General features: G+C 40.7%; 1 protein-coding gene across 1 annotated transcript in view; it reads left to right on the top strand.

The window, feature by feature from the left end:
• Window positions 1–14,559, top strand: part of espn (espin) — a 142,370-nt gene that overhangs the window by 28,441 nt on the left and 99,370 nt on the right. The window contains 3 exon segments of the mRNA XM_034173173.1: window positions 6,370–6,556; window positions 9,040–9,222; window positions 13,954–14,085. Coding sequence (XP_034029064.1) covers window positions 6,370–6,556; window positions 9,040–9,222; window positions 13,954–14,085 — 502 coding nt within the window.

Here is a 14,559-nt window from a genome sequence, read left to right as displayed (position 1 = left end):
CTCACCCAGACAGCCCTCTGGAACTTTCTGCAGCATTTTCCCAGTAAGTGTGCTATATTTGGTTTTGATTTATTTTGCATGCACATGTACTCTTCAGACTCACACAAGAAGTCATTTTAATTATTTACAAGTAGCTCTACATATATATTTGGACTAGGGCTGGGATGATGTACTGCCCTCCTGATAAGATGCATATCATGATACTTGGTGCTGATTCCATACATGCAGGATTGTACAAATAATGCAATTTACTATTACAATATATTACGGTGGGTTTTGTTGTTGTTGTTTTGTTTTTATTTATTTATTTATTTTGTTTGTTTGTTTTTTGTTTTGTTTTTTGGTAACAAGAGAACCATGGGGGAAATTCAGACATACACTTTTTCACATTGCATTTCTTATTTAAATGCACATCAGATTTCAGAGGATTTTTTGGGGAGGAGTCCTATACTGTGTATTTGTTAGATTACTTTGAACTAAACTGCTCCTTGCAGTCCTTCACAATCTCAGTCTGGGCTGCATAAAAAGTGCTGAAAATAATTTGCATCAGGGCTGGCCAATGTCTGCTTAACTGATATATCACAATGTCTTCCATAATCCACCAGGCAGGCAAACTCTTCTTGCTATCTTGGAACTTTTTCCATGCTTGGGAAGTATATTGGACGCCGTGCTGCACCTCCTCCACTCTGCCTGCAGCAGGCTGCTCTGAGCCAAGCAGTCAAGCATCCAGTCACTGTGGCCCTGTCCACATTTGGTTTGAAAAATGTCAAACCAAATTCTTCCGGGCAACCATTATTATTTTTTTCTTTAGTTTCTCTGTTGTTGTTGTTGTTGTTTTGCTTTTTCCCCTTCAAGGTCAGGTCACATAAGACTCAGATTATATCTACAACACATTGCGCCCCCTGTTGAAGGAAAACAGTACTATATTCTTTCCACCTAGTTGATAAACAATTAAATAGGTTATACTCTTTTAAAAATTGACTTTTGGATTGTGAAAATAAATATTGTGATATTGGGACTGCAGTTAACCCCCCCCCCATCCTAAGTGGCGGGTCACCTGATTTGGATGCAATTATGCTCACATTAAAGCTGACAGTTTGCACTGTTCATTACTTGCTTTCATCTCCAATATGCTGCACTAATTCAGTATGTATATATGTATATGTATATGTATGTATATGTATATGTATATATATGTATATGTATATGTATATATATGTATATGTATATATATGTATATGTATATGTATATATATGTATGTATATGTATATGTATGTATATGTGTATGTATATGTGTATGTGTATGTATATGTATGTATATGTATATATATGTATATGTATATATGTGTATATGTATGTATATATGTGTATATGTATGTATATGTATATATGTATGTATATGTATATATGTGTATATGTATGTATATGTATATATGTATGTATATGTATATATGTGTATATGTATGTATATGTATATATGTATGTATATGTATATATGTATGTGTGTACCTCCAGGACTCGTCCTCACATTCTATTTTAACTCGTAACAACCCTTCATTAAGCACAAGGTAACTGGAGGAGAGTTAATCTTCTTAGGAGATTCATTTGTCAGTGTCCAAATAAAGCGTGACCTTATAGGATTTAGTGGAGAAGCACTTGTTCCCTCTCTGACATGCAACTGAAGGGGATAGTATTCTAAAGGAAAAAAAAAAGTTTCATGTAAAGATTTTGCATTCAATTTACATGTTGTCATTTGAAACCTTTGCTCTCTTCTTTGTTATTAAAACCTGTGAGGAAGATTATTGCAAAGACTCCATGTTTTTAATTCTGCTTTATACATACAGCCCCAATTCCGATGAAGTTGAGACGTTGTGTAAAATGTAAATAAAAACAGAATACTATGATTTGCAAATCCTCCTCACCCTATATTCAATTAAATACACCACAAAGACAAGATATTTAATGTTCAAACTGATAAATGTTATTATTTTTGTGCAAATATTTGCTCCTTTTGAAATGGATGCCTGCAACACGTTTCAAAAAAGCTGGGACAGTGGTATGTTTACCACTGTGTCAGGCCTGGATCCAGACCAGTTTGGACCAATGCAGTTGCATCAGTCAAATTTTTTAACGCATCGTTCGTCATCAGTTAAAAAAAAAAAAAAAATCTAGAATAATCCTGAATAGTGCCAAACGTGTCCCCGCGGTGAACACAGCTTTTCAGTGGTTTTCATGTCAACCTATAGTCCGTAAATTATACGGATTTTTCCGAGTTTCAGAGTCATACGGACGTACAAATAAAGTCGGATATTCAGGGTTTGGTCTGCAGTGGCTCTGTAATCAACCGTTTCTGCAGCTCGACTCCACTTTGAAGCCGTGAACCACTGAAGCAATGCTTCGATTCAATGGCTTGTGGCACTTTGATTCGCTGCTCTTCAGAAGCGGTGAGTCCGCTTCTTAACCCCTCTGAAAGCCATTAAAATATTATGAGTCAGTTTTGTGTGGATTAAAGTCACTAACTGGGGCTCTTGTCTTGTTGCAGTCAAGAAATGAGAATCGTCCTCCGTTCCGTTGTCACAGCTCCAAACGCTGCGTGGCTGTCTGCTGAGACAGAGTCGGTTCAGAATTATTAACTTTAAAACGAATTGCCGCTTTAAATAAAATTACACCTCTTTCCAAACGTTGTAATACAGACAAGAAACTACAATCGATTAAAACTTTTTTCTTCCAAAAATGAAACGTGCTGTGTTTCTTTATAAATTACATCCTGAAGTGAAGCACAGCAGCTGTAAGTGCTCAGCTCGGATATATGGAAAGACATTCATGCCAATAATGTCTGAAAGGAAATGCCAATAATGTCTGAAAGGAAATGCTTTTGACAAAAACTACAGATCAAGGATCCACCATGTAGAGTTTATGTCCAAAGTTTAAGGACCCAGTGACCAGTTTCATATTTATTTACTTTAAGACTCAAAATATTTAATTTCAATTTAATCGGCTTATAAAGTGCCAAATCACAACAAAATCTAAATATACTAAAACAAATGCATCACAATTGTACACATATCACAGTTGTGATGTGTGTACAATTGTGATGTATTTGTTTTAGTATATTTAGTCATGGACATGTTGAATATTGTTACCTGCTGGACTGTTTCTAATTTTGATTGGTATCAATGGAAAATGTCTTAACTGTCTGTATCTCTATATTATTATTAAGAATATATGCAGTCATATTTTTATTGATTTTATCAATTAAAAAAAAAATCACATATAGATTCAGGTATAATTGAAAGATTTTGGCAATAAATTTGATCCTGTTTACAGTCAATTTTTGTTATAGTGTTTTTTTTTAGGACATCCAGGGCTTAATTTGAGGGGGAGCAAGCCGGAGCGCGCTCCGGAACCTCGGACGTTGGCTCCGCCAGCTATTTATACTGGATCCGTGATCCGCCACCTCTCTTGACTAACAAAATATTTTAAAAAATCACCGCGATTGCTCTCATTCCCAATCACACCACCGCCCTCCTGTCTGCTGTGCAGAATTGCGCCAAATCTGGCAACAGGTCCAGAGGCGACGCTCGCTGTTTTGATCCGGATGTTGACCGTAGCCGCAGAGCTCCGTGGCCACCGAGAGAGGACTTGGATTCTTTGCGGGTCCCGCATCCGTACCCCCGGAGGTAGTGAGTGAAGGGAGAGCCGCGCATTAAGTTCTGCGTGTGTCTGTTTATAATCTTCTCGCACAGAAGAAAAAAGAGTGTTTACACAAGAGAGAAAAGTGAGAAAATGTTAATGCCTGTTTGAGAAAAGTGTGTAGTGAGGGGTTTTACAGCCTTAAAGCATCTATAATAAGTGTAAAAAATAGCGCTACTTCGCGGATTTAATGCTGCGTTCACACCGGGCGTCATCAAATAGGATGAGCTTCCATTCCGCTCGGCGTCAAGTCATCATGACGGACCTTTCACACGGAGCGAGTTGTTGTGAAAAGCTCCCAATACAGAGAGTATCATTATTTGCTGCAGGAGCTGCGTCTGGATGATGGCCGCTTTCAGCGGTCCTTCCGCCTCTGCGGGACCCAGTTTGAGGACCAACTGTCCCGTTCACGAGCGCACATGTAAACAATTAAAAAAAAAAGAAACTCCGCTGCTTGCTGCAGCTGGCTCTTCCCCAAAAAAACTGTCATAATTGTCTTTAGAAACCAGTCACCATTTGTTTTATTATACATCTGTGTAGTTAATAAGTAAAATAATCTCCATGGATGATTCCCTCGCGCGCATAAAAACTCAGCTCCCCCTGCTGTGGTGCTGCTCAACTCTGTCATAATTGTGAAATAAAGGACAAAAGAGACATAAGTTCTGCTCACAGGCTGCTACCAGATACAGGACATGTTCACATCTTTAGTCAAACTCCAGACATCTCCACATCACTACATATTCAGTCCCTGATTGGTCATCGTGGCATGACAAGACGAAAAAGTTCAGATTTTTCAACTTGGGGAGGAGGGCAACGCGACGTGACGCGACGCAATATCGCGCCACAAACGCGCAAAACGCTCAAAATCGCTTCACTCGCGTTGCTTCACTCGCGTCCATCGCGTCGCGCTGCGCAGTTTGGCACCAAAACACGTCCTTACATATGGATTACATGGCAACCTGTGGCTGCAGTCGCTCGCGTCGCGCCCCCGGTATGAACGCGGAGAACATAACTCCCGCGATAAACGAGGGACCACTGTACATCATTAAACAGGAATTTGTACTCTATCCGGATTTGGTGTGACTAGTGTTATTAGGCCTACAATACATGCCCAGTTTATTTTCGGTGTGGCGCACAGCGTTGTTCGCAAGCCCCCCCACCCTGCCCTTTTTTTTCTGCACCGGAGCCACCCATCCTTTGCGCTCCGGGACCTCCCACTTTACAAATTAAGCACTGAGGACATCATATAAGAAGTGTTCACTATGGTCCATCAAGTATAATAAATACATCACCTTACATTACATCACCTTTCCTTCTAATAACACTCAATAAGCATTTGGGAACTAAGGACACTAATTGTTGAAACTTTGTAGGTGGAATTCTTTCCCATTTTTGCTTGATGTACGACTTCAGTTGTTCAACAGTCCGGGGTGTTTGTTGTCATATTTTCTGCTTCATAATGCACCACACATTTTCAATGGGCTACAGGTCTGGACTGCGGGCAGGCCAGTCTAGTACCTGCACTCTTTTACTACAAAGCCACACTGTTGTAACACGTGCAGAATGTGGCTTGGCATTGTCTTGCTGAAATAAGCAGGGACGTCCCTGAAAAAGACGTTGCTTGGATGGCACTGTGTGTTGCTTCAAAACCTGGATGTACCTTTCAGCATTGATGGTGCCATCACAGATGTGTAAGTTGCCAATGCCATGGGCACTAACACACCCCCATACCATCACAACATGCTGGCTTTTAAACTTTGCACTGGTAACAATCTGGATGGTCTTTTTCCTCTTTTGTCCAGAGGACACAACGTCCATGATTTACAAAAAAATTTGAAAAGTGGACTCATCAGACCACAGCACATTTTTCCACTTTGTGTCTGTCCATTTCAAATCACCTCGGGCCCAGAGAAGGTGGTGGCGTTTCTGGATGTTGTTGATGTATGGCTTTCGTGTTGCATGGTAGAGTTTTAACTTGCACTTGTAGATGTAGCGACGAACTGTGTTAACTGACGAGTGTTCCTGAGACCACACGGTAAGATCCTTTACACAATGATGTCAGTTTTTAATGCAGTGCCGCCTGAGGGATTGCAGGTCACGGGCATTAAATACTGGTGTTTGGCCTTGCTGCTTACATGTAGAAAGTTCTCCAGATTTTCTGAATGTTCTGATTATATTATGGACTGTAGATGATGGAATCCCTAAATTCCTTGCAATTGAACATTGAGAAATATTGTTCTTAAACTACTGGACCGTCTCTGCTTGTGAACGGCTGAGTTTTTTGGGGATGCTCCTTTTATACCCAATCATGACATTCACCTGTTTCCAATTAACCTGTTCACCTGTGGAATGTTCCAAACAGGTGTTCTTTGAGCATTCATCAACTTTCCCAGTCTTTTGTTGCCCCTGTCCCAGCCTTTTTGAAACGTGTTGCAAGCATCCATTTCAAAATGAGCAAATATTTGCACAAAAACAATAAAGTTTATCATTTTGAGCATTAAATATCTTGTCTTTGTGGTGTATTCAATTGAATATAGGTTGAAGAGGATTTGCAAATCATTGTATTCTGTTTTTATTTACACAGCGTCCCAACTTCATTGGAATTGGGGCTGTACACACACACACACACATTTATTATTATTATTGTTATTATCTAATTGTTTCATTTCCCACAGTGTTGTCAATTCCCAAACCAAGAACGGTGCCACACCCATCTACTTGGCCTGCCAAGAAGGTCACCTGGAGGTCGTCCAATACCTGGCCAAGGATTGTGGCGCCGATCCGAGCATCAGAGCCAGTGACGGGATGACGCCTTTGCATGCAGCTGCACAGATGGGACACAACACTGTCATCGTCTGGCTGGTACGCCGAACCATCAGAACTTTGTTCTATGTGTCCTTGCTGCCTCATTTATTTGCCTTCAGTATGACAAAATATACAGTAGACATAATGTAGAGATAAATGTCCTACAAATTGTCAAATGAGAAGGAATATTTCAGCAAATATTGCATTTTCTGGTCGGAGCAGATATTTTTGATATTGTCAGCAGTTTTTAACAAATACATTCTTTTCTGAGTTTTATATGTAAAGTCCATCCATCCATCCATCCATTTTCGTCCGCTTTATCCGGAGTCGGGTCGCGGGGGCAGCAGCTCAAGCAAAGCCGCCCAGACCTCCCAATCCACACACACCTCCCCTAGCTCCTCCGGGGGAACCCCAAGGCGTTCCCAAGCCAGCCGAGAGATGTAATCCTTCCAGCGTGTCCTGGGTCTTCCCCGGGGCCTCCTCCCAGTGGGACGTGCCCGGAACACCTCTCCAGCGAGGCGTCCAGGGGGCATCCGCAAAAGATGCCCGAGCCACCTCAACTGACTCCTTTCGACGTGGAGGATTTTTTTATGTAAAGTTTGCAGGGAATTTTACATGTATTAATACACAACAGGCTGCTCTGTATGTGGCATATGCTACTTTTAACTGGACTTTCATATCTATTGTGGAGTATGTGCAAAAAAAACAGTGTTGTATCATAATGCAGCTCTTTTGGTTTGTTGTCACATGAGCATTCTGTCAGTTGTCAGTAATTTATTTATTCATTTTAATTTTGTTTTCATGTAATCTGCATATTTGCACGCACTATGAAAAAAGAAACATGATTTAAATATGCACATTAAGATAGATTAATTTGATAGTTTTGCTTTTAACTAACCTAATTTAATTTTGTGGAACCAGTTGGCAAAACAAATGTAATTGAAGTCAGTGATCAATTTTTGTGTGTGTGTGTGTGTGTGTGTACCAGACAAACCCTACGTGACGGCACTCATAGGTTTTCTATAGAGATCTGTTGCCATGTTGGTAACTCTTACTGTACCTGTGTCACCATCACATTTTTGGCTAAAGAGGTGTAATTTCCCTCGGCTCTTTTATGTAAGATTCTGCCCCTTACCAAAAACCAAACCATTGTATTCTTCATTTTGGATTTATTAAAGGTCACAATGAAAACCGGACCAGGATCTTCACAGGCACTGTCCATCTTGTGAAAGGCACACTAAGTAGCTTGTACAACACTTTTATACAATGTGGGTGTTAACAGTGGGTGTAGTTTAGTTTCACATTTCTAATGTTACTGGCTTTCACTGATAGGGGGAGCCCTCCCTGTATCTAAAACTTAGACATAAATGATGGAAGTAAAACTTAACTTATATTTCCCAGAACTTCCAAACAAATAACACAGACAAATACTTGATAGCTAACATAAAATAAAGTATTAGCACAGCTATTATCTAACAAGCGGTGGAGCATGGATGAGACTGTGCATGACCTGGGAGGGACAAATGAAGGCCAAAGCCCCCCCAAATCTAAGCTAACATGCTAACCACAGTTGGGGTGTTTATTAAATCTTTATTATATTAAATATTTAATATGCATATTTAATGCAGTCCTGATATCACAGTATTTATTTTCACAATCCAAAAACCAATTTTTAAAAGAGCAGAACCTATTTAATTGCATATAGACTAGGTGGAAGGAATGTAGTACTGTTTTCCTTCAGCAGGGGGCGGAATGTGTTGTAGATATAATCTGAGTTTTATGTGAATGTGACCTGGTATTTTTCATAACAGTTTACTTTGGTGTGGGCATTAAAAATTATGACTCACTTATTTCCTCAGGAATCGTTGATTAACTGGACCTAATGTCATCAGGCTACTGATAGCTGCTAAAAGTGCTAACGGCATTAGCATCTAAAATTAAACAAGACAAAAATTTCACTTGACAGAAAAAAAATGAAGCACAGACATCTTACACGATCTATTGGGACAGTTAATCACACAAAATGCCATTTTATTACAGATAGCTGTAATAAAATGCTCGGAAACAGCCAGTTAAGGAGCTGTAGCATTTTCCTTCTGCTGGGTGTCTTCATTTTGGATGTCTGATGCTGACCACGTGATTATGGTTCACTTATTGTCGAAGTAACAACTGACCTAGAAAACTAGCATAGTCCGTTCAACAGAAAGGGTCTTCATGCTCTTGTGGCTTGTTAGCATGTAGCTTGCTTAAAAACAGGCTTGTTGAACTTGGTTGCAAGAAATAAGTTTTCTACTAACAAGGTTTCATGAGGGAACATCAAGTGATCACTCAGTTCATGATTTAAAAAATAATAATTAATTTGACCAGTTTAATGTTATATGTTTGTGTTTCAGTCCACTATGCTCCATCCATTTTTAATTTATTTATGCAGATAAAATTTGGATTTGCCCATTTCTCATGTGACTCTGACATCAAATCATATTTATCAAGAAAATATTAAAAACCATCAAATTCAGTGTTGTGTGTTGTCACCCCATCAGATGAATTTCACAGACATCAGTCTAACGGACCGAGACGGGGACGGTGCTACGGCCATGCACTTCGCGGCCAGTCGTGGCCACGCCAAAGTGCTCAGCTGGTTGCTGCTGCATGGTGGTGAAATCGTGACTGACAACTGGGGCGGGACGCCGCTTCACGACGCTGCAGATAACGGAGAACTGGAGGTGTGAATCTTTGTGCTTTTGGTAGTCAGCTTCTCAAAGTTGGGCTGGAAAAGTGAGAAAAATTTAAAAATTTCTCAGCAGAATTGAATCAGTGCGGGGATTCGAACAAATACCAACCATTAAGTGACACACTTCATCTGATGCCATTTATAATTTTCCAAAAAAAAAAAAGGATAATACTGTAATCTGAATTCTGTGAATTCTGTGTATAGTCTTTGCCTTCTTCCCAGTGAACTCTGGTGTTGATCAGGGATGTGTTCTGGCTCCTACTCTGTTCTGTATTGCTTGAACTGGGTCTTGGGTAGTAGGGTTGTGTAGTCCAGTAGCCTCAGCATCTTCATGTTCACTGATATTGACTTTCTGGATGATGCTGTCATATTTCTGCAATCAACGATTTTCTTCATTACAGCACTGTGATCAAGACTAAGATCCAGGCTTTCAATGACTATCTGGAGTTTTTGGAGTCATGAAGGCTCTGGACAGAGGTGTTTGTCGATGCTTATACGAGCATCGACATGCTCGTATAAGCATCGACATGCTCGTATAAGCAGCTCGTACCTGCTCGTACCTTTGCTCGTACCTTATGCTCGTACCTTTGCAGGAGAACAAAGATCCAAGTCTTAAGGGTCCTGGTACTTCCTGTCTTAATGTATAGTCGTAAGACTTGGATGCTAAGCAATGATCTAAGGCAAGGACTGTATGTCTTTGGTACGAGGTCTTTGTGTCATATGAACCGTTACTGAGATAGACTCAGATGAGGCGTACCACTTCCTTGAGCTACAACATTTTGGCCCCATGGTCCAAATCTCTGGGCATGGCCCAGCATGCAGGTGCCTCAGTGTTGAGGACTCCAGTGGCTGGAGAAGGCCACGAGGACGCCTGTGTTTCACCTGGCTGCAGCAAATAGGTGGTAATAGATCAGTTGTCTGTCTCGATGGTTGCCATCCAAGGCAGTTCCATAGTGTGATGGATGTTTGCACCATTCTATAAGGCTTTTCAGACCACAGCAGGCTCCTGTTTGTGGTTTCACATTGAACCATCTGTTTTTAATTTGTGGCTTCTGCCACCTGGTTTTAACCACGACTCAAACCTGCTGATTTGACTAATGTGGTTCTGGATTCACGTCTGTTCATCCAGCAGGATTAAGATAAGATCAACCTGCGCTGCCTCTTACAAAGTCAGATTGGGACAAAAATCTCACCTAGTCTGACGTCCACTTTTAGAAGTGGACAGACCTGAAGTGACTCAGTTTGGCAGCACAAAGCTTTTTCAGTTCAGAACAGCAGCCTTTGTCCAACTTCATCCTGACACAGTTACAAAACTTTAAATCATTCACATAGTTTGTTTGATCGCCAAATAGCCCTGTTTTTTTTTTTTGTTTTTTTTTGGAGCAGGAAATTTTTCTCAAAAGAAGTGAAACCAGCAAATCTATTGTTCATTAGAATATCAATTTTTCTGCATTTTACATGGATCCAGATGTCTGTCAGTGTGAGTGTAATGGCAAGTTTTTGATTTTTGGTATAACATAATTAATTTGTAATTCACTTTTTATTGCTTTATGAACTTTAAAACAGTAAAACAACACAACCAACACACACATGCGTTGGGGCAAGAACAAACCCACTACAGCTACAGCAAATTGTTAACAAGAAAGAGGGGGGGGGAAAGGGGGGGGGATAAATAAATAAATAAATACCAAAAAAAAGGGGGAGAGATTTATATACCACGAGTCCCACGTTAATGTTCTCCAACTCCTCCGCTTTCCTTCCACAGTCACCACTCCCCTCCACTTCACAGCCAAGACCTTTTACAATCTGAGTATTTCATCCTTCACATGAAAGTCAATCTACTACATTTCACATATCACCCATTTTGTAAGTGGTTCAAATAGGGGCCCCATAATTTCAAAAACACCTCCTCTCGGTCATTCAGGCTAAAAGTCAACCGTTCATAGTTGGCCATTTTGGTCATTTCTTCTAACCATTCATTGATTGGAATAACATGTTTTGATTTCCAGTGTCTAAGAATGATCCTACAACCTGTCAAAAGAGCCAATTTACACTATAGGGTCTGCTGACCCCAACTGTCAAAACGACCCCCTGTGAGCAAGCACTTGGCGACAGTGGGAAGGAAAAACTCCCTTTTAACAGGAAGAAACCTCCAGCAAAACCAGGCTCAGGGAGGGGCAGTCTTCTGCTGGGACTGGTTGGGGCTGAGGGAGAGAACCAGGAAAAAGACATGCTGTGGAAGAGAGCAGAGATCAATCACTAATGATTAAATGCAGAGTGGTGCATACAGAGCAAAAAGAGAAAGAAACACTCAGTGCATCATGGGAACCCCCCAGCAGTCTAAGTCTATAGCAGCATAACTAAGGGATGATCCAGCCCTAACTACAAGCTTTAGCAAAAAGGAAAGTTTTAAGCCTAATCTTAAAAGTAGAGAGGGTGTCTGTCTCCCTGATCTGAATTGGGAGCTGGTTCCACAGGAGAGGAGCCTGAAAGCTGAAGGCTTTGCCTCCCATTCTACTCTTAAAAACCCTAGGAACTACAAGTAAGCCTGCAGTCTGAGAGCGAAGCACTCTATTGGGGTGATATGGTACTATGAGGTCCCTAAGATAAGATGGGACCTGATTATTCAAAACCTTATAAGTAAGAAGAAGAATTTTAAATTCTATTCTAGAATTAACAGGAAGCCAATGAAGAGAGGCCAATATGGGTGAAATATGCTCTCTCCTTCTAGTCCCCGTCAGTACTCTAGCTGCAGCATTTTGAATTAACTGAAGGCTTTTCAGGGAACTTTTAGGACAACCTGATAATAATGAATTACAATAGTCCAGCCTAGAGGAAATAAATGCATGAATTAGTTTTTCAGCATCACTCTGAGACAAGACCTTTTTTAATTTGCAGTTACGAAGCTGTATATTGCAACAAAAACAAAAACTTCCACTATTTACTCAATCCGGATAACCTCATCTCACTTGTTATCAAACCTAAAATACACAAGGCAGGGCCCTGAGATATATATATCTCAAGAACCTTGTTGATAACTAATATTATCTTTTTCCAAAGGTTCTGTGTCATTTCACACTCATACAGCATATGTACAAGTGTTCCCTCACAACTCTCACATCTCCAGCATAACTCCGAGTCACAGAGCTTTAACCTTGCCATCTTACTGGGGGTCCAATACATTCTATGTATAATTTTATACATAATTAAGCGAATCTGTGTCTCTCTTGATACCTTGTGCCAAGACGTAGTAATTTCTTCCCACTTCTCCCCAACGATCTCACCCCCTAAATCCATCTCCCATGCCCTCTTAAGAGCCTCAAGTTTGGGTGGATGAGATTTTCTCATGAGACTATAATATTTAGATGCCCCACCTTTAACCCCCCCGATTAATCTGCATTATTCTTTGTAACTCGGATTGAGTAAATAGTGGAAGTTTTTGTTTTTGTTGCAATATACAGCTTCATAACTGCAAATACTTCCAAAAATCCTGTTTGGGGAGTTTGTATTTACTTGCCAGTTGTTGAAAGGACATTAAGTTGTCACCCTCAAAAACATCTTCAACATATATAATCCCTGCTATAGCCCATGATTTCCAATACAAAGTTTTTTTTCCCTACTTTCAACTGCTTATTATGCCAAAGGGGTGACTGTTTAGTAAGGTATAACATAATGAATATAAATACGCCAAAAAATAAAATTTCCCAACTGTCAGTTTGACGCTGTATGGAGTGATGGCTTTTTTGTTTGAATTGTTGACTGCAAGTTCTGTCTTCACTATTCTTTGAAATGATTTTTGAATGGATTTATTTATTGTGTGAATCTGGACTTCAAACCAAATTAATATTTCCATTAGCGATTAGAGGTTAACGTTTACTGTCTTTCACTTCATGGACGATGCTGTGATCTCAGTGGAGTCTGTGTTTGAGATGGTCCTGGATCAAGATGAAGGTCTGGGCTTTTAATGACCTTCAGGACTCAGACAGCAGAGGTGGGCCTGGATGGGGAGAAAGTGATAAACTTGTAGAGGCATTCACTTATCTCAGCAGGGGCATACTTGTCTCTGGGTCCTCTGCCTTTGAGATCAAGAGGTGCTTGAAGTCATGGGACAGAGGTGTGTAGTGATGCTGATGTCTTTGCAGAAAATTGAAGGTCTACATCTTTAGGGTCCTTGTGTTGCCCGTCTTCCTCTATGGTTGTGAGTCTTGGATGCTAGCCAGGGACCTAAGGCAAAGACTGGATGTCTTTGATACTAGGTCCCTTCAGAGGATACTTTGTATCAAACGAGTGGTTACTTAGACAGATTAAGATGAATAGTATCACTCGCATTGTGAGGGAGCGTCAGCTTAAACATTTTGGCCATCTTTCGCATTTTTCTGTGCACGATCCAGCACTCAAGTGCCTGAGTAATGAGGACCCCAAAGCCAAGGGGACGCCCACGCTTCGTCTGGCTGTGGCAGATAGGTGGTTATTTTAGAGATATTGTCTATCTTGATGGTTGACATTCAGAACTCAAGTAAGTTCTGCTGTGTCACTGATGCACAGTACCAGCACTTCCTCCTTGACTTGACTTGACTTAACTAGCAACATCTGCAGCACATTTAACTTTTCTTCCCAAATGTGTTCTGGAGTGGCACGAATGATCATTGGTTCCAATGCTGTTGACTTGACTGTCGTTATGTGCTTAATGTCTGACATATGGTCCCATCCTGTTGTGTTCCAGTGTTGTCAGATCCTTGTGGTGAACGGGGTGGACCTTGGCATCAAGGACCAGGATGGTTTCACAGCAGTCGACGTGGCCGAATACAACGGCCACACGCAGTGTGCCAAGTATCTGCGCACTGTGGAGAATATGGTAAGACTCACCACCCTCCCAGAGGTCCTCGTAACCTCTGACACCTCTCCCTTTGGGCAGAGGATAAGCTTAAAGAGAAAGTCCAAGTACAACAATATTCTAATTTAAGTAGGCATGAAGAAAATTCGACATTTGTGTCCATGAAGTAAAATGTATAAACTCAAACAAACCACCCAGATGAAAGTGGCGCCTTCCCATAATGCTGCTTTGCTTGATGTCACCACATGAAGCTGTTGATGTTCAGGGTAAAAGAGAGGATGATCCATTCAATTTCCTGGCCAAGATAAATTGATACTTCTCTTTGAAGATACTGCAGCAGACACTTGAGATGACCTGTGTTGTGGGAGGGTACTCCACTGAGTTGTACGTACCAAATTAAACTGAAACTGCTCTCTGCATTTTGGAGATATTGCGGCAGATAGTAGAAGATGACCTCTGATTTGACCTTGACCTGTTACCTTTGACCTATTAGCT

The sequence above is a fragment of the Thalassophryne amazonica genome, chromosome 6, assembly GCF_902500255.1.
Source record: "Thalassophryne amazonica chromosome 6, fThaAma1.1, whole genome shotgun sequence".
In the NCBI taxonomy this organism is placed as follows: Eukaryota; Metazoa; Chordata; class Actinopteri; order Batrachoidiformes; family Batrachoididae; genus Thalassophryne; species Thalassophryne amazonica.
Note: the sequence above shows the minus strand (reverse complement) of the source record. Positions and strands in the feature narration are given on the sequence as shown.